The 21,543-nt window shown below is 47.1% G+C and overlaps 1 protein-coding gene across 1 annotated transcript; it reads left to right on the top strand.

Moving 5' to 3' along the window:
* Positions 1–19,589: 19,589 nt before the first annotated feature.
* On the top strand, positions 19,590–21,090 carry LOC145820989 (uncharacterized). The gene is made up of 3 exons (XM_082917622.1): positions 19,590–20,125; positions 20,209–20,307; positions 20,516–21,090. The coding sequence occupies exons 1-3, from the start codon at positions 20,015–20,017 to the stop codon at positions 20,951–20,953; spliced, it is 648 nt and encodes a 215-aa protein (XP_082773748.1). The 5' UTR covers positions 19,590–20,014; the 3' UTR covers positions 20,954–21,090.
* The last annotated feature ends 453 nt before the right edge of the window (positions 21,091–21,543 follow it).

Below are 21,543 nucleotides of genomic sequence, written 5' to 3'. Positions count from 1 at the left end.
GGGCCGTATGTAAATTTAATCCCCAACGGAGTAAGGGCTGTGTGTCCAGAATCAGGCAGTGGGTTGCTTGGGTTAGTTTGCTGTTGGCTGTTTAGTTATCTGATTATTACAGTGCAAGTGTTCAATTTTCAGACCACAGATCAATTCCATTTACATTGAGGTGTAACATGATGAGATGCGATGCAATACATGAGATATGTAAATGTAACACTTTTTAAGATCAAAAGTCCGTTTCATTTCATAATCTTTTAAGTACAAAGTTTTGAGGAAAACAAAAATCTGCCTGCGGCAGTACAGAGTATCCTAACTACCAAAAAGGAAAAGTACAAGAAAGAAGAAAAATAACAAAAATCTGTATCCATGACGAGCACTCCGGCGGGCCATCAGTCTGTCCTAGTCCTCTTCCTGGACGAGGGTCCAGGAGCATCATCAGCATCGTCGTCAGAGCCCGAGCTAGTGCCGCCTCCGGTCTCCTCCTCTGATGACTTTGACTCCGCCTCTGCCTCCGCCTCTGACTCCTCGTCATCGTCATCATCCGGGACTGGAGCTCGCGTGCTACTCCCGATATGAGTGCGCCCTGCCTTCGTGCGGGGGAATGCTCTACCCTCCTCATCTCTCCCTCGAGCCGGGACGGCAGGTCCAGTTGGAATGCCTCCTACAGCAGGGATCTGGAAAGGAGGCTGAAAAAGTACATAAAGGGAAATGCATCAGTATACTGTGGATAGTTTAACAGTGCAGAATGCAATGCAGAATGCAGCGTATGAGTACAATGTACAGTTTATCAATGCAGTATATGGGTACAGTGTATGAATGCCGTAAGCAGTTTATCAGTGTAGAGTACAGTGCAGAATGCAGTGTATGCAATGTATCAAATACTATGAGATCAGTGGGTCAGGTGTTGTGCCGTGCATCAGATTATGTGAAGCAGTTTATGAATGGTTTGAGGTCAGTGCCAGAAGAACATACCGGAATGCTGTAGAGGGCTAGGAGGTCAAAAGTCCGCTGAAGCATCCCCATCATCGAGGCATTCAACGCCAACGACTGACGGGTGTACTCAGAAGAAGCCTGCAAAAGCATCAGATGCATTAATATTATGTGGAATATCAAATAAACTGAAATGAATGACTGTACAAAATGCAGTAATACATACCGGAGGTAAGTCGGGGACATCGATGAACTCATGATCAGCTGGCGGAGGGGCGAAGGGGATCTGATAGGTCGACCCACCCTGCCCTCGGAAAGTCAGTGCAGCAGGCAGGGCGGGCCAGCCAGCCCCCCGTTCTCCCTGAACTTCGCCCCTGCCCCGGACTCGGGCCCTCCTCGAAGCTCCCGCTCTCGCCCCAGCCACGGGCGCCACCGGCCTGGATCCCTCTGCTCGACGGCCGCCACTCAGAGGTCGCATCAGGTACGTCTGCACGTACTCTCGGTAGTCGCCGATGCCTCTAAAGCCGGCCTCCTCCCAGCCAACGGTATAATCGTCCATCTGCTCGGTCGTGAGCCTCTCAGTCTCCCTCATGTCCGCAGGAGGGTGAACCGGGACTATCTGCTCAGGTAACCCCAGGGTCTGGCGTAGGAAACGCTCACCCAAGTACCAAGCCCGACAGACCAGGCCCTCCAGCAAGATTCGGAAATGCGAGGTCTCCTCCGCACCGGCAAACCGATCCCGCGTCACCGCCGGCAACGGAGCCCACGGCCGCTATGTGATCTGAAAGTAACAGACAGTTTGTTATCTACTATTTTTGAAATATGCAGTGAAAAGGCGAAGCTTAAATGAACTGCAAGTAGAACATACCTCGGCAGGGGTAATGGTGTCGAAATATCGGCGGAAGAAGCCGAATGTCTCTCGTGGCCGCCGGGTGCATCTCCCGTCAAATCGCCGTGAGAAGGGGACGACCAGGGGAGTCTCTGTGACTGGTATGGGGGCAAGCCTAGGAAAGTAGGCGTAAACCCACAACTGCAAGATAAATGCCAGTGTATTTATCTGAAAAAGCTGAATATACAGAATAAAGCAGAAATGGCAGAGCCGTGTGTTGTGCAGTGTGTTGTGTACAGTGTACAGTGTGAGCAGTGTACAGTCAGTGTAAAGCAGAACGTATGTGTGTGCCGTGTGTATAGTATACAGCAAGCATAAAGCAGACTACAGTGTGTGCAGTGTACAGAATACAGAAAGCAGAAAGCAAAACTGAAAAGCGAAAAAGAAATGTACCTCCCAAGCCCGCCAGTAGCCTCCGAGCAACTGGCCGCTGCCGCGAGAAGCCGAGCTCATGTATCCATAGAGGGTGGCCAGAGCGGCGCCACCCCAATCATAGTGCAAAATGTCCCGGACGTCCACCAGTGCGCTGAGAAGGCAAAGAGGCACGGTGTTCGCCCGGTCGGCGAAGATGGTAGTCCCGAACATGAACATGAGGAAGCCGCGCGCATACCTCTCCACGTCCTCCTGAGTCATCTGCGCCTCCTCCTCTAACGCGGGTTGGACCCTAAATTGGACCTCAAACCAGGAGTACCGCACAAAACCCGGACGAGCTAGAGGTGGCACCTCACCTAGCAGATGGACCTGAGCGGCGGTCCACTCATCCATGTCTATGTCAAAGGGGATCGGATCACCCCCTACCCCGATGCCTGTGAGCATCGAGAAGTCGTACGGGGTCATCGTCATGTCCCCTGCTGTGGAGAAGTGAAACGAATCGGTGGTGTCCCACCACCTCTCCACCAGAGCGGCAAGGAGAGGTCTGCAGGTAGAAAGCCTGGAGAGTCCTCGGCAGAAGGCGCCAAAGCCCGCCCGATCTACTATGCGGCGGACCGCGTTAGGGAGCTCATCGTACCACTCCCGAGCGCCAGTGTTCCCATACCCGCGGATGGTATGGGAATCCTCCTGTGAACAAAAAATAACAGTTGTAAGACAACATTCAAAATGCAATTTTGAGAAACATACAGATGTAGCATGCGTGCAAGTTTAATAGATTTAAACAAATATCGGGTGCCGGTGTGCTTACAGTGAACTACAGCATGTGATGCGTCAGCATGTTCGGGTGGTTCAGAACAGATGTAGCATGCGTGCAAGTTTAACAAATTTTGGCAAGTGCCGGGTGCCGGTGTGCTTACAGTGAACTACAGCGTGCGATGCGCCGACGTGTTCAGATGGTTCAAAACAGATATAGCATGAGTGCAAGTTTGACAGGTTTGAACAGCTATCGGGTATCGGTGTGTATGCAGTGAAATACAGTGTGCGTCGTGTGTTTGAGTGATCCGGGGTTAGTGCAGTGTGTGTGCATGTGCCAGTCTCAAACAGATATCAGTTGTATGTATGTTTACAGTCAACCACGGTGTTTAGCATATCAGATTCAAGCAGTTAAATAGTACAACTAACTACGACAGTTTTGTATCCTACATTGCGAAAAGTAAAGCAGAAGAAAGAGAGTTACCTCGGAAGCGCCGAAGGAAAGGTGGGAGGTAGGCTTGCGCAGCAATAGCTCGGGTGGCACGTGCCTCTCGAAGCTCCGGAACTGACGCAGGCCGTCGGGGGGCAAAACATGAATCGCCGGCCGGTAGGTCGCCGGGTCGAACGGGCGCTCGCTCAACGGTAGGAGCTCGACCCCGGGATCCATCTCGTGGTCCGGGGGAGTCCCGCCGCGTGGAATGTCGTCCGCCATGTCAAGAGTAATGAGAAAATGGCCGGAGTAAGGAAAACCGAACCGGAATACGAAGAGTCAACCGGAAAGTCAACTCCCGAGAAGGTCGAAAATGTCCGGAAGGGCCGGAATGTGAAAAGGCACGGGAATGAAGAGGAAAGCAAGGGAAATAAACTCTGAAAAGGCGGGAACGCCAAACGAGGCACCGAAACAAAGATGTGATCGGTCGAAAATGTCCGAAACGCGAAGAAAATCGCGAATCCGACGACGAAACGGGCGTAGAACGCGAAGAAACGGAGAAACGGGGAGAGAAAAACGCTCTAGAGAGAGAAAGTGAGGGTTTTCGGCGGTGAAGGAAGTGAGGAATAGGGTTTAGGAACCCTATTTTAAAACACCCGTGGTGAATTGTCGAAACTGCCCCGACTCAGCAACTTTTTGCCGGTCGGCAATGTTTTGTGCCGGCCGGCAGTATTTTGTGCCGATGGATTTATTTTGCAGCCAGTGGACAACCGGTGGCCTCCCCTTCCGGCCGGTGGTGTTCCCACAACCTTGTTTAGGCCATATGAGAAGTTTTTGGTCTTCATAGCTCAAGAAAGTGCAAGAGAGTGCAACTCCGATGCTCAACCAGCCTCCGTTTTGACTTCGGACAGTGTCTGCCGTGCGTAGCACTCCAACTCGTGCAAGGTTGTATCCTTTAGTATCCTTTTTGCCTCTTACAAGATCCAAAATTTGCCCCATGTGCGTTACACATGTTCATCGCACTATTTCGGTGCATCATATCGCGCTATCATGCGCCTCGCAGTTGCATTGTCTTGCATACTACATGCGTTGTAACACGCACCCCTTTGCCTCGTCACGTGAATCTCTCATGCATTGTCATTGCATTTTTATTACGAGCATTGTCGTGCGTTTAGACACACGTGCGTTGTTGCGCATTTAAGTCCATTTACATTCTATGGCATGCGTGTCGCACTTAGCATCGCTTTACATTCCATGTGGCATGCGTGTCACACTTTGTATCATTTTGCATCTTGTGAGGCATGCATATCTCATGTGCCTCATTTGCATCGGCATGTGTGCCTCATTTGCACTGGCATGTGTGCCTCGTTTTGCATCGGCATGTGTGCCTCATTTTGCATCGGTATGCGTGCCTCATTTGCACCGGCACGTGTGCCTCGTTTTGCACCGGCACGTGTGCCTCGTTTCACATCGGCACGTGTGCCTCATTTACATCGGCACGTGTGCCTCATTCGTATCGACACGTGTGCAAAATCGTTTTGCATCGGCACGTGTGCCTCGATTCGCATCGGCACGTGTGCCTCATTCGCATCGGCACGCGTGCCTCGTTTCGCATCGGCACGTGTGCCTTGTTTTTCATCGACATGCGTGCCCCGTTTTGCACCGACATGCGTGCCCCATTTTCATCGGCACGTGTGCCTCATTTGCATCGGCCTGTGTGCCCCGCTCTTTTGGCATGAATGCCTCATTTGCATTGTCTTACATTGCTCACGATCTGCATCGTTTTGCATCCATCCTGCGTAGACCGCATGTTTGTAATCTATTTCATTACTTGCGTAGACCGCATGCTAATTACATTACCTGCGTAGACCGCATGTTTGTAACCAATTTCATTACTTGCGTAGACCGCATGCTAATTACATTACCTGCGTAGAACGCATGTTTGTAATCAATTTCATTACTTGCATAGACCGCATGCTAATTACATTACCTGCGTAGACCGCATGTTTGTAATCTATTTCTTTCCCTGCATAGACCGCATTATTGTTCAATTTCTTTACCTGCGTAGACCGCATGTATTGCTTGCGTAGACCGCATAATTGTTCAATTTCTTTCCCTGCGTAGACCGCATTATTGTTCGATTTCTTTACCTGCGTAGACCGCATGTATTGCTTGCGTAGACCGCATAATTGTTCAATTTCTTTCCTTGCGTGGACCGCATAATTGTTCAATTTCTTTCCTTGCGTAGACCGCATTATTGTTCAATTTCTTTACCTGCGTAGACCGCATGTATTGCTTGCGTAGACCGCATAATTGTCCAATTTCTTTCCCTGCGTAGACCGCATATATTGCTTGCGTAGACCGCATGTTTGTTAATTTCATTATCTGCGTAGACCGCATGATTGTTCAATTTCATTGCCTGCGTAGACCGCATGTATTGTTTGCGTAGACCGCATATTAATTTCATTACTTGCGTAGACCGCATGTATTCTCTGCGTAGACCGCATGATTACTCTTAATTTCATTGCCTGCGTAGACCGCATGTATTGATTGCGTAGACCGCATATTCGTTAATTTCATTACTTGCGTAGACCGCATGCTTATGATCAATTTCGTTGCCTGCGTAGACCGCATGCTCCACTTACATGTTTGTATTTTCACAGCATTGTTATGCTCCCCACTTGCTTTGCGCTGTTACGCATTTCGAGTACACTACTATGCATATTGCTAACAATATTGTACCTATATAGTTTGTTTTCTTTGCAGGCACGATATTGTATGTACGGTTCATTTAAGGCTGGTGTAACCAAACGAACCGCGCAGGTATCAGATGGTCTGGCGAGACCTTAAATACGCACGGTCTAGGAGACCTTAAATCCTTGGAAGGTGTAAGACCTTTGGCACATTGATGTGCACAGTTCGCTTGCATTGTCATGCGTATCAAAAGCCGCGCGTTGTCACGCACTTCAAACCTTTGCATTTCATAACAAAAAATATATAGTTGCATTGTCATGCGTCATTATGATATAATGTAGACATTGCATCGTAGGTCGCATGCATTCATTGCATCACCTTCCATCTATGGCTTGCGCCTTTCTAGGTTGAGCTTGGTCTGGTATGTGCCCATACCTCTCGTGTCGAAGCATAGTTCAGTTGACCGTTCTATGTTAGACACGGCTTGTACGTGTACATGCCTTTCCTAGGCAAGATTTGGTTTGGCCCGCGTGCCATATCCATTGCATCGTAGGTCGCATGCATTCATTGCATCACCTTCCATCTATGGCTTGCGCCTTTCCAGGTTGAGCTTGGTTTGGTATGTGCCCATACTTTTCATGTCAAAGCATAGTTCAGTTGACCGTTCTATGTTAGACACGGCTCGTACGTGTACACGCCTTTCCTAGGCAAGATTGGGTTTGGCCTGCGTGCCATTTCCATTGCATTGTAGATCGCATGCATTCATTGCATCATCTTCCATCTATGGCTTGCGCCTTTCCATGTTGAGCTTGGTTTGGTATGTGCCTATACTTTTCATGTCAAAGCATAGTTCAGTTGACCGTTCTATGTTAGACACGGCTCGTACATGTACATGCCTTTCCTAGGCAAGATTTGGTTTGGCCCGCGTGCCATATCCATTGCATTGTAGATTGCATGCATTCATTGCATCACTTCCATCTATGGCTTGCGCCTTTCCATGTTGAGCTTGGTCTGGTATGTGCCCATACTTCTTGTGTCGAAGCATAGTTCAGTGGACCGTTCTATGTTAAACATGGCTTGTATGCGTACATGCCTTTCCTAGGCAAGATTTAGTTTGGCCCGCGTGCCATATCCATTGCCATTTCCCCAGCATTTCCATATATTACATTGTAGTGTAATTTTTGCATCCAGCATTAGGATCGTAGTCCTTTCTCCAGCGGGTCGTTTCCCCACTTGTGTCAATTCCACCCAATACTCGTTCTTGTGTCTGTCTACAATGCTCATAGTTCAGTTGACCGTTCTATGGTAGACAGACTTGTTACCTCCATCAATCTATTTGACATAGGTGTGGTTCCGAACCACTAGTGATTGGATCATGATTCAATTGCTTTGCATCTAGTTTGCATTGTTTCAATTACATTGCATCTTTATTTGCATTGTTTATACATTGTTTTGTATATATTGCATAGCGTTTTGCATCCATTCTCGCATTGACATGCATGTTGCTAACAATATTGTACCTGTTAAGTTTGTTTTCTTTGCAGGCACGATATTGTATGTACGGTTCATTTGAGGTTGGTGCAACCAGACGAACCGCACAGGTATTGTATCCTCCGAGTGAGACGTATCGAGAATTGCATAATTCTCTTACATCCTTTCTGCATTGTAATGTAGTTTGGTGTATGCTAGCATAAAATTGTTGCATGTATGCTTCATTACAGCTTTCTTTACATGATCATAAGTTATGCTCGGCTTCGTGCATTGTCTTGCATTTTGCCCCTGCCTTCGGGCGCATACCTTGTTTGTCTTGCATGTTTGTCTAAGTCTTCGGCCTTGTCAAAAATGGGTCGTCTCTGGGCTTTGACATTCACTCCCGTCATTGTTATGACTTTCGAGTTCTGTCAAAGAGGGGCAACTGTAGACACCCCATTTTTGACCATCCTCAAGACTTGGACGTCACCGTTTGAACACTCGGTGATTATCCATGTTTGTGTTCGTTTGGAGTTCCCGGAGGTCTCGGCTACGCGCCTTGCCTCAGGATCTCCGAACTCAACCGTTTAGTGTCTGGTTTTGCACCAAACACTTGTGTTTTGCCTTGGAGGGGCAGGGAATGCTTTGTGAGGCATCCCCACACACCACCGGCAGTGGCTAGAGGCCACCGGCTGGTTTTTGCTGCCACCGGCAATGTATATTGCCGGCCGGCACCATTTGTTGCTGGTCGGCACTTTTTAGTGCCGGTCGGCACTCTTTTTGGCCAAAATGATATTTTTGGCCGGCCTTCTACTGTGCATCTGCTTTTGCAGATATTTTAAGACAGCTGTCTTGCTTTTGCTCCCCTCCATACACGTGTATGGGGGGATCTCCCTCTTATGAAGCTTGTCTTGTAAGCTTTATAAGACAATAAGGCTCTATAAGAGAGGGCCTTCTCTCTTGGCCTTAGGGTTAGAGACTTTAGACATTTTAGGGAGGGAAAAACACAGACCAAGCTCTGGTTTTAGGGTTTGAGTTACATATACATCCTATCTCTATATTACTCTTGTGTGTGTTTTAGTCCATACTATTGCACACAAGCACCTAGTGTTTCACCTTCCTCTTGAAACTAAGGTTCTAAGGGCTTGTTCTTGAGGTTCTTGACTGGTTTGGAGCCCAAGGAAGGAACAAGGTCACCATTGTTGAAGAGGTCTACAAGGGTAAGAACCTTACCCATTTTTACCCCATTTTTGCATTGTATTTCTACCTATCTTAAATTCGTTTTTGAACTTAGTGTATAATACAAAAAAGTTCTGTTTTTAAGCCCTCTTGATTGTTAAGAGTGTTTTGTGGTTTGGAGGTGTTTGACCCCTCCTAGGCTTTGTAAGGCCTCATTTTGTGCTATTTTGTATAAGTTTCGAGATTTTGGTGTTTGGGCCTCTTCACCACTGAAATCTTGAGGGATTTCAGTGGTGAAGATGGTGCCTTGAAGTCTCCAAAAGGGGAGGGCCACCCCCTCTCCTTGTTGTCCTTGAAATGGACCATTTTTAGCCTTTTGAGAGAGCATCATGTTAAAGTGTGTATTGACCATGTCTTGGCTGCTTTCCATGCTTAATATGTTGTAATATACCTCTGTTTGTTGTTGGTTTTGGTACACCATGCATGCTTAGCATACCTACCATGTAATGCCATGTTATTGCCTCAATGTGCCTTAGGTTGTTAGCCCTTGTTAGAGCATGTTTTAAGCTTAGCCTTGTGAAGGTTTTGTGCTCCTTTTGCCATGTTTTAGCTCTATCCATAATCGTTTGGGTCGGATTTGGCATGCTTAGTATAGCCCCTTTGCATCCCGGCTTGTTGGCCTTAAGTGTATGAATATATAGCATGACATTTTTGCATTGATTTGGTGATTTGGAATCATCTACCATGTCATTTCAGTCCCATTTGCATGCCTATATGTTTGCTTTGGATGTTTTCTTAATGCTTTGAAAGCATGTGTAGCATGTTTCATGTTTTGGCCATAGTGCATGCTTTGAAATTGAGCCACTTAGATGCCATCTAGGGAGTCCCCTTTGCATGGTCTAGGTCTGCCTTGAACCTATCTTAAGCCCTCTTAGCCTTGTGAGGCTTGGTTGGCTTAGCCATGTGTAACAAGCCCGCGGGGGACCTCGCTACAGCTCGGACTTGACTTTCGTTAGTCACGGTTCTAAGTCTGAACCAAAGAGTCCAAATCCGGCAAATCATTTCAAGAAAAACAGATTTTTGAAAGAAGTGCCAAACATGGACTACTTTGCCAGATACAGAGTCGCCACCTAAATATTTTATTTTGGGAAATTTAGGAAACCCTGACTCGGTGCCAAAAGGCCACGTGTCCGTCATCACCAAAGTTGCCTCGGCTCGGGAACTTGGGTACGATTGGGGAAGGTCACTTCGTGAGCACCCCCGCTCGCCCGGTCATAGACCGGCCTCTACTAACCATGATATCAATTTTTGAAAACATTGTGAGTTCTTATTCCAGTTTATTAGCCTAGGTTACTATGTGATGCGCACAACATACAAATATAGACCGGGTCGCCTGAATTGGAACGAAACATTTCATGCTTGTTTTTGAAAATGGTTTGCTACCCGCAGGTAGGCTTTAAAACATTTGATGATTTATTCCAATTTAAGTAACCCAACCTTCACCCACAGGCATTCAGGCAGTTATATCAGATAAGCACATAGTCTCATGGTAAGCATGCTATTCATGGCAGTCACTCACACGCATGCAAGGATGCTAAAGCATAAAGCTTACCGAGTACTCCAAGCCAAAATAGGAATTCATTAGAAATCATGCATGATCCTAACTATACAGAAATGCCTAATGCAACACATGCAAAATGCAATTATAGCAGGCTCGGCTATTCTAAGATGGCATATGAAATGTTACAACTATCATGTATTCAACTTTGAAATTGAAAGTACAATGCAGTTAGTATGATGCGCCGAGCCCAGTGCATGCAATACAGATGAATGAATGCAAACATGCTGTCATACTGTATGCTAATTTAAATATGCCCTAATCTAACCATCATAAGCGGATAAATAAAAGGGAGAAAGACGTGGGGTTGGAAGACATACATCACACTCACGCACACTTATTACAGTTGTGCCCTCACTCGGAGGGTCCGAATAAATATACAGTCCCGAATAAAAGAATATTACAGTCCGAATAATGTACAAATTCCTAATTAATTAACAAATTAACTAAGAAAGCTGTAAAACTGGCATGCAAGGCATGCATGTCCGGGTTGTCTTGCGCGGAAATCCACCGGAATGCCCCAATTAGCCTCTGTTTACACCCGTTCTTGAAATGCGTGCCAAGCCCCAAAAAGTTGCTGATTCTTCGTTTTGCTGCAACAGAAAGCAGGAAAGGGGCATAGCAATGTATTTTCACAAATGTATGCATGTCTCGATCCTCGTGCCACCAATCACGCATACCGAGACATGATGGCCGAGGAGTCGAAATGCACAACTCAATATAGAATGAATGCACATGAAACTACAGCTAAAACCTAACTCCATCATGGATAATCCGGAGTGTCGGTGACTTGGAATTGAGACACGTTCCGTCACTCGGAGTACGAAACGCACCTCGTTTCCCCGTGCCCGGGCTAACTCCTATTCCGAACACAATGCAATATGCATGATATGCATGAAATGCGACTAAGATACAATCCTAACATACACCATGCTATGAAAGTGAGATGCCTTGAAGTGCTTGCACACTGGCACGCAAACCGATGCGATAGTATACGCAATGTAAATGACATGGAAATGTGATATGGGCTTATACCAACATGAGTGAGCCTCAGCCAAACTCACATAGGATGCCGATGGATAAAAATGAAGTGCCTCGAAATGCGTGCACACGGGCACGCAAACCAAGGCGATGACATACGCAATGCAAATGACATGGAAACATGATATGGGCTTATACCAACATGAGTGAGCCTTAGCCACACTCACATAGGATGCCGATAGATGAAAAATGAAGTGCCTCGAAATGCGTGCACACGGGCACGCAAACCGAGGCGATGGCGGAATGCGATGCAATGACATAAAAATGTGATATGGGCTTATACCAACATGAGTGAGCCTCAGCCACACTCGCATAGGATGCCGATGGATGAAAAATGAAGTGCCTCGAAATGCGTGCACACAGGCACGCAAACCAAGGCGATGTCATACGCAATGCAAATGACATGGAAACATGATATGGGCATATACCAACATGAGTGAGCCTCAGCCACACTCACATAGGATGCCGATGGATGAAAAATGAAGTGCCTCGAAATGCGTGCTCACGGGCACGCAAATCGAGGCGATGATGGAATGCGATGTAATGACATGAAATGAATAGCAATCATTCTAATAGAATTTCAGCACTAAGATATAGGGGAAAACAGTCCCGAAATGAGGCGAAATGACACCAAATGCATGGAATTGTCCCGAAATGCGAATTTAGGCACCCGAAATGGCCTATAGCTATGCCAAACATGCACAATATGGACATGCAATGCAAAGACAGAAGCTAGACAGTCCCAAAAAAGGCACTTTCACAGTTATAAACATGGCCAAACAGCAAGCATAGGTATGGCAAAAATGGCATGCAAGAATAGGGGCCAAAAGAGGGGTAATGAAGCAAGTGATATAAGCAAAATCCAAACTGAAAAATTCCCTTCTACAACACTGAAGAGGGACCAAAAACATGAATATTTACAGTATATGGCAGCCCCAAAATCAGTATACAAACATGATAGAAATGTGATGCAAAATGAGGTTCAAAAGTGGCTATAACATGAGGTATGCAAAATATTCACCAAAAAGCCAAAGACCCTTAATAAAACATGTAGAATGGGCCAAAATAGGACTATTTCAAGAACTGTAAAATGGCCAAAAACAAAAGCATGATAGGCTAACTAAACATGCAAGAATGGGGAATAAAAGAGAGATATAACATGAAGTGGCATATGGAGGTCCCAAACCATGAAAGGACCTAAATGAAATATGAAGAATGGACCAAAATAAGCACTTTTTCAGAACTGTAAAATGGCCAAAAACAAAAGCATGGTAGGCTTCCATTGCATGCAAGAATGGGGAAGAAAAGAGGAGTATAAAGGTAAGTACAACATGGAAGTCCCAAATGGTGTTGATCCCTTCTTCAATGTTGAAGAGGGGCTCAAAATAAGCCTAATATCAGTTTACAACATGCTCAAAAACAGATTACTCATGGGCCAAAAATAGCATGCAAGATTATGACATATAAGAGGATCAATGAAGCAAGTGCATCATGGAGGGCTCAAACAGGGTTGAGCCCTTAATGAAAAGTGAAAATGAGCTCAAAAGAGGGCCCCTTTCAGTTAGGGCCGGAGCTTGAAACAAAAAGCATATGGGGCTTACAAATGGATCAAGAAAAAGGGTCAAAGAGGAGAAATGTTACTCACCCTTGAAGACTAAAGCTTTTGTTGCTTCTTGGACCAATTTGCAGCTCCTTTAGCCTTTGAGAAGCCTTCCTTGTTGCTGGAAATGAGGTGGTGGTGGTAGAGCTTGGTGGTGTAGAAGAAATGGTGAATAGGGACTTGGAAGTTTTCAAGGAAATGAGAGGGATAAAGATGGCTTTGTGTATGGAAGCTTGAAGACCAATTTTTCTAACCCCAACAAATGATATAGCTTGCTTGTTATAAGGGCCAAAAAGGGGGTGTAAAGGTGGGGGAAAAGGAGACAAACTTTCCCCCACAAAATATCCCCCGGATAAAGATATTTTCTGGGGGATAAAGCTCCACAGTTGTAAAGTGCACAGTGCAAGGAGCTCGGCCGGCCTGTTACTTTTGCTGCAGGTGGCCGGCTGGCCACACCCCCTAGCCGGCCGGCTAGGGGTCAAAAGGGTCAATCAGATTTAGTGGCCAGCCACCAACTGATGGTGTCCTCCTATCTGTGTACAACATAACCCTGTGGTTAAAAGTCCAAGAAAGTGGGTCCAAGGGGTTCAACATTAGCCCGAAAAGAGGGGTTCAAAAGGGTCAGGTGGAATTACTGGCCGGCCACCAATTTTTAGGGTCCTCCCATGTGTGTACATCACAAATATGTGGTTCAAAGTTCGAGAAAATGGGCCCAAGGGGTTCAACATTAGCCCGGAAGGAGGGGGTCAAAAGGGTCAAGTAACATTAATGGCCGGCCACCATTTTTTAGGGTCCTCCCATCTGTGTACATCACAAATATGTGGTTCAAAGTTCGAGAAAATGGGCCCAAGGGGTTCAACATTAGCCCGGGAGGAGGGGGTCAAAAGGGTCAAGTAACATTAATGGCCGGCCACCATTTTTTAGGGTCCTCCCATCTGTGTACATCACAAATATGTGGTTCAAAGTTCGAGAAAATGGGCCCAAGGTGTTCAACATTAGCCCGGAAGTGCGAAAAACGGGCGCCGGAGGGCGTCGAAGGATGTATAACTGGTTGCTGCAACAATTGCTGGCCTCCCACCCTTCAATGACCTCCCCGGTGATAAAACAGAGGTACCTGCCAAAAATGAACGAAAACCGATGCAAAACGAATGCTCGGGGACCAAAACGCGCAGTTCGGGGTCCCGAAAATGGGCTGTTAAGCACCGAAAGTGGCATTCGGCCACGAAGTGGGTTTCTCAGACCCCAGTGTCCCTCAAAAGGGAGTAGAAAGGGAGTATGCCAAAAATCAGAGCAAACGGAGATGGTTAGGCGGTCCCGAACCGAGGCACACGGCCAACGGTCCCGAAAAACCAGAAACCGGACTCCGAAATGGGCAAAATGGCCTACGGCCACAAAATGTAGCCCACGGCCACTGAGAGATGGTCTATGGGACCTCTCCCTTCCCTCAGGAAAAGAAACAAAGAAAACAGAGCCTGGTTCGCAAACCGAGGCAAAGTACAAAAGAGGGTTCGGAAGTCCGGAGGCAGGGCTTACGGCCGTGACTCTGAAACTTCTGAACAAGCACATTATGCAACATCACCAAGCGCTCAATCAGTGACGTCTGAGTCTTAAGGTCGGTCAAAAATGGGGTGTCTACAGTTGCCCCTCTTTGACAGAACTCGAAAGTCACAAGTGACGGGAGTGAATGTCAAAGCCCAGAGATGACCCATTTTTGACGAGGCCGAAGACTTAGACAAACGTGCAAGATAAACAGAGATGTGCCCGCAGGCATGCCCGCAGGCAGGGGCAAAATGCAAATGATATGCAAAGAGCCGGAGGTAACCCAATGATCATGCGAATGCAGCAAGCTGTAATGAAGCAAGTATTCGCAAATAGATGCAACAGTTTTAAGCAAGAATGCAAAGTAACAACTACATTTCATGCAGTTAAGAATGCGGAGGATTATTCAATCCCCGCCACATCTCACACGGAGAAGATACGATACCTGCGCAATTCGTCTGGTCGCACCAGCCTCAATTGAACCGTACATACAATATCGTGCCTGCAAAAGAGAGAAATTGCAACAAGTACAATATGCTATATATCCAATGTGATTCTGGAAGTTTGACACACGCAGTGCCGGCAAGTGAATGCATCGCAATGCAAGAGTGGAACATGCGTGACAACGCATGCCCAAGTATAGAGATATGCCAATATCAAGAAATGTGCACGTTAATGCAGGTATGCTCATGAGAATGCAAGATAATGTGACACGAGCATGAATCAGGGTGCCCGTTTGTCATGAAACAACGAGTACGGAAACGCGTGTTTTGGCGAAGGTAACTCAATTACGGCCTCCAACCCACTTCCTGGAAGGGCTACAACTCATTCAAAAAGGATACACTTTGATTTCGATGAATGATGATGAGACATATGTCAGAACTTGAAGCTGAAGTCCCGGCGGAGCTATTTCGCGGCCGGAAGTGTACTTTTCTTGAACTTTTTCAGGTCCCGGGAACTCCGATCTTCCTCAAAATTTGCAGAGAGCTAGGTGGGCATGTGGGGGACATGGCCGGCCGTTTATCTTCCCAAGGGGAGGTGGCCAACCGGTTTTCCATAAAGTAAATAGCTGGCCGGCCAGTTTTCCAAAAAGCAGATAGCTGGCCGGCTAGAAAAGAGGGCCGGCCAGCCATATGCCCAAATCCGGGGGCACTTTGGTCTTTTCACCCCCTTTCTTTATGCTCCTTCAACCAAGACCTTGAGCCTATATAAGGCAGCCGAGATCCCTTCCTTTCTTGCCTCCTACAACACTTTCTTCTCCAGATCTGAGTTCCATACGCGTTTTCCAACGCCCCGTGCAAATTGTTTTCGCAAAAATATTTGGTTTCAAACACTTTGAAGCGATTAAATTTCGGTTTCAGAGCTTCTTTTCGCATTTTCGCCACTTGAGGTAAGTTTGTCTCAATATTTGGAAGATTTTCTCGGGAATTGACTTTTGTTGACTTTTTATTTCCCGAGAGTTGACTTTTGTTGACTTTTTCCAATTTCGGCTCATTTTGCTCATTTTTGCTCCCTTTGCAGATCTTCTGAAAATGGCGGGTAATTCTCCCCACGGCGGAGGTTTTCCAGGTGCCGGAGATGATTTTGATCCCATGACCCTACCCCCGAGGACCCGACCTTTTATTCCCGGGAGGTACCGTCCGCCAGCACATGTCCTCCCTCGTGCTGTCTTCCGTCACTTTACTAGCTTTGACGAGCGAGCACTCGGGGATCTGCTTCTCCGAGAGCCGGAGCATCACCTCTCTCATGAGGCCCGAGAGGTATTTACTTCATTTTCTGCATTTTTCGTACATTTCGCACCTTTGCCATGCTTGAACATGCAGTTTAGCTTATGACATAGTACTTTGCTTGCATCCTGAACATGTAGTTTCAACACTCGAATTTCTGAACACTCGGCTCATTAATTAATTGCGAACGCACAGTACACATTTAGTTAAGAGGCGAACACACGGCTCAGACACTGATTTGTCGAACACACAGCCCGAATTCGAAAGTGAACACACAGCCCACACTTTACATTTTCTGAACACACAGCCCAGATTAGATAGTGAACACGCAGCCCACACTAGTTGAAATTTGAACACGCAGCCCAAACTTTAAATTCTCTGAACACGCAGCCCAGATTAGATAGTGAACACGCAGCTCACACTAGTTGAAATTTTCTGAACACGCAGCCCAGGTTAAATAGTGAACACGCAGCCCACACTGATTGAAAGTTGAACACGCAGCCCAAACTTCAAATTTTCTGAACACGCAGCCCAGGTTAAATAGTGAACACGCAGCCCACACTGATAGAAAGTTGAACACGCAGCCCAAACTTCAAATTTTCTGAACACGCAGCCCAGGTTAAATAGTGAACACGCAGCCGACACTGATAGAAAGTTGAACACGTAGCCCAAGCTTTTAAATTTTCTGAACACGCAGCCCAGGTTAAATAGTGAACACGCAGCCCACACTGATAGAAAGTTGAACACGCAGCCCAAACTTCAAATTTTCTGAACACGCAGCCCAGGTTAAATAGTGAACACGCAGCCCACACTGATAGAAAGTTGAACACGCAGCCCAAACTTCAAATTTTTTTGAACACGCAGCCCAGGTTAAATAGTGAACACGCAGCCCACACTTCAAATTTTCTGAACACGCAGCCCATGTTAAATAGTGAACACGCAGCCCACACTGATAGAAAGTTGAACACGCAGCCCAAACTTCAAATTTTCTGAACACGCAGCCCACACTGATCGAAAGTTGAACACGCAGTCCAAACTTCAAATTTTCTGAACACGCAGCCCAGATTAAATAGTGAACACGCAGCCCACACTGATAAAAAGTTGAACACGCAGCCCAAACTTCAAATTTTCTGAACACGCAGCCCAAACTTCAAATTTTCTGAACACGCAGCCCAGATTAAATAGTGAACACGTAGCCCACACTGATCGAAAGTTGAACACGCAGCCCAAACTTCAAATTTTTCTGAACACGCAGCCCAGATTAAAATAGTGAACACGCAGCCCACACTGATAGAAAGTTGAACACGCAGCCCAAACTTCAAATTTTCTGAACACGAAGCCCAGGTTAAATAGTGAACACGCAACCCACACTGATCGAAAGTTGAACACGCAGCCCAAACTTCAAATTTTCTGAACACGCAGCCCAGATTAAATAGTGAACACGCAGCCCACACTGATAGAAAGTTGAACACGCAGCCCAAACTTCAAATTTTCTGAACACGCAGCCCAGGTTAAATAGTGAACATGCAGCCCACACTGATAGAAAGTTGAACACGCAGCCCAAACTTCAAATTTTCTGAACACGCAGCCCAGGTTAAATAGTGAACACGCAGCCCACACTGATAGAAAGTTGAACACGCAGCCCAAGCTTTTAAATTTTCTTGAACACGCAGCCCATGTTAAATAGTGAACACGCAGCCCACACTTCAAATTTTCTGAACACGCAGCCCAGGTTAAATAGTGAACACGCAGCCCACACTAATAGAAAGTTGAACACGCAGCCCAAACTTCAAATTTTCTGAACACGCAGCCCAGATTAAATAGTGAACACGCAGCCCACACTGATCGAAAGTTGAACACGCAGCCCAAACTTCAAATTTTCTGAACACACAGCCCAGATTAAATAGTGAACACGCAGCCCACATTGATAGAAAGTTGAACACGCAGCCCAAACTTCAAATTTTCTTAACACGCAGCCCAGATTAAATAGTGAACACGCAGCCCACACTGATCGAAAGTTGAACACGCTGCCCAAACTTCAAATTTTTCTGAACACGCAGCCCAGATTAAATTTGCATGTAGCTTATTTCGCTTCATCGGCATACAGCCCATTTCATCTCATTGGCACACAGCCCATTCATCTCATTGGCACACAGCCCATTCATTTCATTGGCACACTGCCCATTCATCTCATTGGCACATAGCCCATTCATTTCATTGGCACACAGCCCATTCATTTCATTATTGACACATGTATTCATTCTGAATGCAGGTTGGCTCCCGCAGTGTGCGGGGGTATGGTTCCACCATCGCGCGGGACTGGTACGCTGAGCTCCCGGAGGGTGTCCGAGATTTGGTAGATTTGGCAGGATTCGGGCCCTTCTGCGTCGGGTTGTCACGTTGTCCTGCCAGGAGGACACTGATAGCAGCCTTGGTAGAGAGATGGTGGGACACCACCAACTCCTTTCATTTCTCTGCTACCGGGGACATGACCATGACGCCTCTAGACTTCGCTGTGTTGACTGGCTTAGACATAGGAGGTTGGTCCATCCCTTATGATGAGGATATGGGCGAGTGGGAGGCCGCTTGGATGTATCTATTGGGGGCTCGCCCGCCTGTTGACAGGGTTTCTGGGAGAGTCTGATACACTTGGTTCTCTTCCCACTTCCGGCGGCCGGAGATGGTGCCTGAGACTCCCGAGGAGACAGAGCAGTATGCTCGTGGTTTCTTTATGTTCCTCTTCGGGACTACCCTGTTCACCGATAGAGGGAACACAGTCGGGCTATACCTGCTGAGCGCTCTGGTTGACCTATCACAGGTCCATCGATATGACTGGGGTGGCGCCGGCCTGGCTACCCTTTACTTTTATATGAGCGCGACCTCCCGTGGGCGGGGCGATTTACTTGGCGGCTACTGGAGAGCCTGGGAGGTACTTTTCTGTCCTCTTGATTTACATTTCTGCTTTTCATTATTTGTACATTGCACTTACAGCGCACTTTTACAGTCTGTATTTTGCTCTCAGCATTTCGTACTTACATTCTGCACTGCTTTTCTCAGCTATGGGTCTGTGCATACTTTCCATCATTAGCCCCAGAGTTGGAGGTGGCAGGGGTTCCCATGACCCCATACTCACTGGTGTTTGAGGGCCCGCACCGGCCGAGACCTCGAGAGACCCTCCTTTACCTGCGACAGTACTTTGACACTGTGCGACATTCAGAGGTACCTCAGAACTTTCAGTTCCTTTCATTTTCATCTCTGATTTGCTCTGTATATTCTCGATTTCTGATTGGTTTATGCATTTATCATCCGCAGATCTCATGGCAGCCTTGGGTGTCCCTGGGTGATGGTCTCCGACTTCAGTATACCGGAGGGTCGGACATCTCCCAGTATAGGGTCCTACTCGAAGGGCCGGTTGGCAGGGCATGGTTCCTGGGGGAACGCTTTCTGCGCCAGGTATGGGGGTATCTTTCTCAGGATCCTCCCGCAGTACCCCCAGTCAGTATGCGGACTGCTGACAGGCTCTCTTACTCGGAGGTAGTCGGCGCTATGCTGGGTAGCGATGCTTTACTATATCTTGAGGAGGGGGACTACGCCACTTACCGTCACATATATTTGATGCCTCCATTGACGGGAGCTCGCACCCCGATGACGAGGCCTGCCGGTATGTCATCCTCGGGCTGCAGACGCCCCTTCTACTAGTAGGGCTGGTACATCTAGAGGTGGGGGTAGACCGGTTCCTCCGATTCCGTCGACTTATCCTCATCCTGGATGGCCAGATATGCCGACTGAGTTGATGGCGTGGCAGTATGGGGCTATCTCTCCGACCCCGATCCCGCTAGAGCCTCCGATACCCAGTGATCGATACGCCATTGATCCTAACTCACCGCTGGTATGCTCCACTATTTTTTTTCATTCATCATTCAGACGTTTAGACATTTTTGTTCACTGATGATTATGAGCTCGTATTTGCAGCCACCGCGAGGGTACATGGAGGAGGTGGTTGGACTGGTGGCCACACTCGAGGGCATGGTCCTGCGTAGGGAGGCACAGTTGTCTGTCGCGGGCATTCAGGTACCCTTCAGTTTTCTGGCATTTATCATACTTCTGATGACATGCTGATTTCTACTGCATCGATAGACTACTTGTGTAGAGCACATCTGACACACACCCCACTTGTACACTGTATTTACATGCACCTACTTCACGTAGCCTTTGCTTGTATCTGCATCTGATGTATATATTTGGACTGATGTATTTGAATTGAACTCTTTGTTTTCAGATGCCTTCATGGTCCGGTCAGCCGCAGGCCAGGCCACCTGGGCCTCCTTGGGGAGCTGGGCTATCTGGGCCTTTTCAGGGAGTTGGGTCACCCGGGCCTTTTCAGGGGGCGGGGCCATCCCGGCCTTCCCGAGGAGCCGGGCCATCTAGGCCTTTTCGGGGAGCTCGAGGAGGGCCTGTCCGCAGACGCAGGGCTCACGTTGTAGAGGTGGAGCCTGATGAGGAGGAGGCGGATGCTGAGGAGGAGGAGGAGGCTACCGACCGTCAGTCAGAGACATCTGCTGAGGAGGGGGGCTCCGGTTTTGGTTCGGGGAACAGAGGTGAGGCTGAGGGGGATCCTGAGGATGACAGCTCCGACCCAGATGATAATGATGGCGCAGAGGTTGTCCCGCAGAAGAGGATGAGGAGTGCTTCTCGTTCCCGTTCCCGAGGACTTTGATGCTGTTGTTTCCTGCTTTATTTTTCTTTTTGCTAGTAGTTTGTAGCACTTTGCACATTGTTAGGCAGTTTTATTTTTTGTAAAACTTGTACCTTTGTTTGTTGTAAAGCATGATGGAATGAAATAGCTTTTGAAAAGGTGTTTGTATTTTAAACTTTTAGCATCGTATCGCATCATTTATTTCGTACAAAAAAGAAATTGAATGGAAATGTGCATTGTGTAATCACCAAGTCAGGTAGTGAACCGACGCAACAAACTAAGCAACTTAACTTACTAAGATATAACAGGACCTTTAGTAAGTTTACAACTCGATAAACAAAATGCAATAACGTTGACAACGCAAATAAACAAGACTTAAACAAAGATTGCTTAAACAGAGCGCAATGACTCAAAAAAACGAAACACGTCCGCTCGACAAACAACTCGATAAGCAAAACAACAACTCGATAAACAAAACTCAGCAACAACAGAGCGTACTTCTGACGATCTGGGCACCGGAACGCATCCGAAACAGAGGGAAATGAAGGTCTTTGACTCTCCCGTTGCATGGAAATGCTTGGAACTTTCCCTCGAAGGGTAAAACAGGGCCA

Source organism: Camellia sinensis, chromosome 3 (genome assembly GCF_055761805.1).
Source record: "Camellia sinensis isolate YWXY chromosome 3, ASM5576180v1, whole genome shotgun sequence".
In the NCBI taxonomy this organism is placed as follows: domain Eukaryota; kingdom Viridiplantae; phylum Streptophyta; class Magnoliopsida; order Ericales; family Theaceae; genus Camellia; species Camellia sinensis.
Note: the sequence above shows the minus strand (reverse complement) of the source record. Positions and strands in the feature narration are given on the sequence as shown.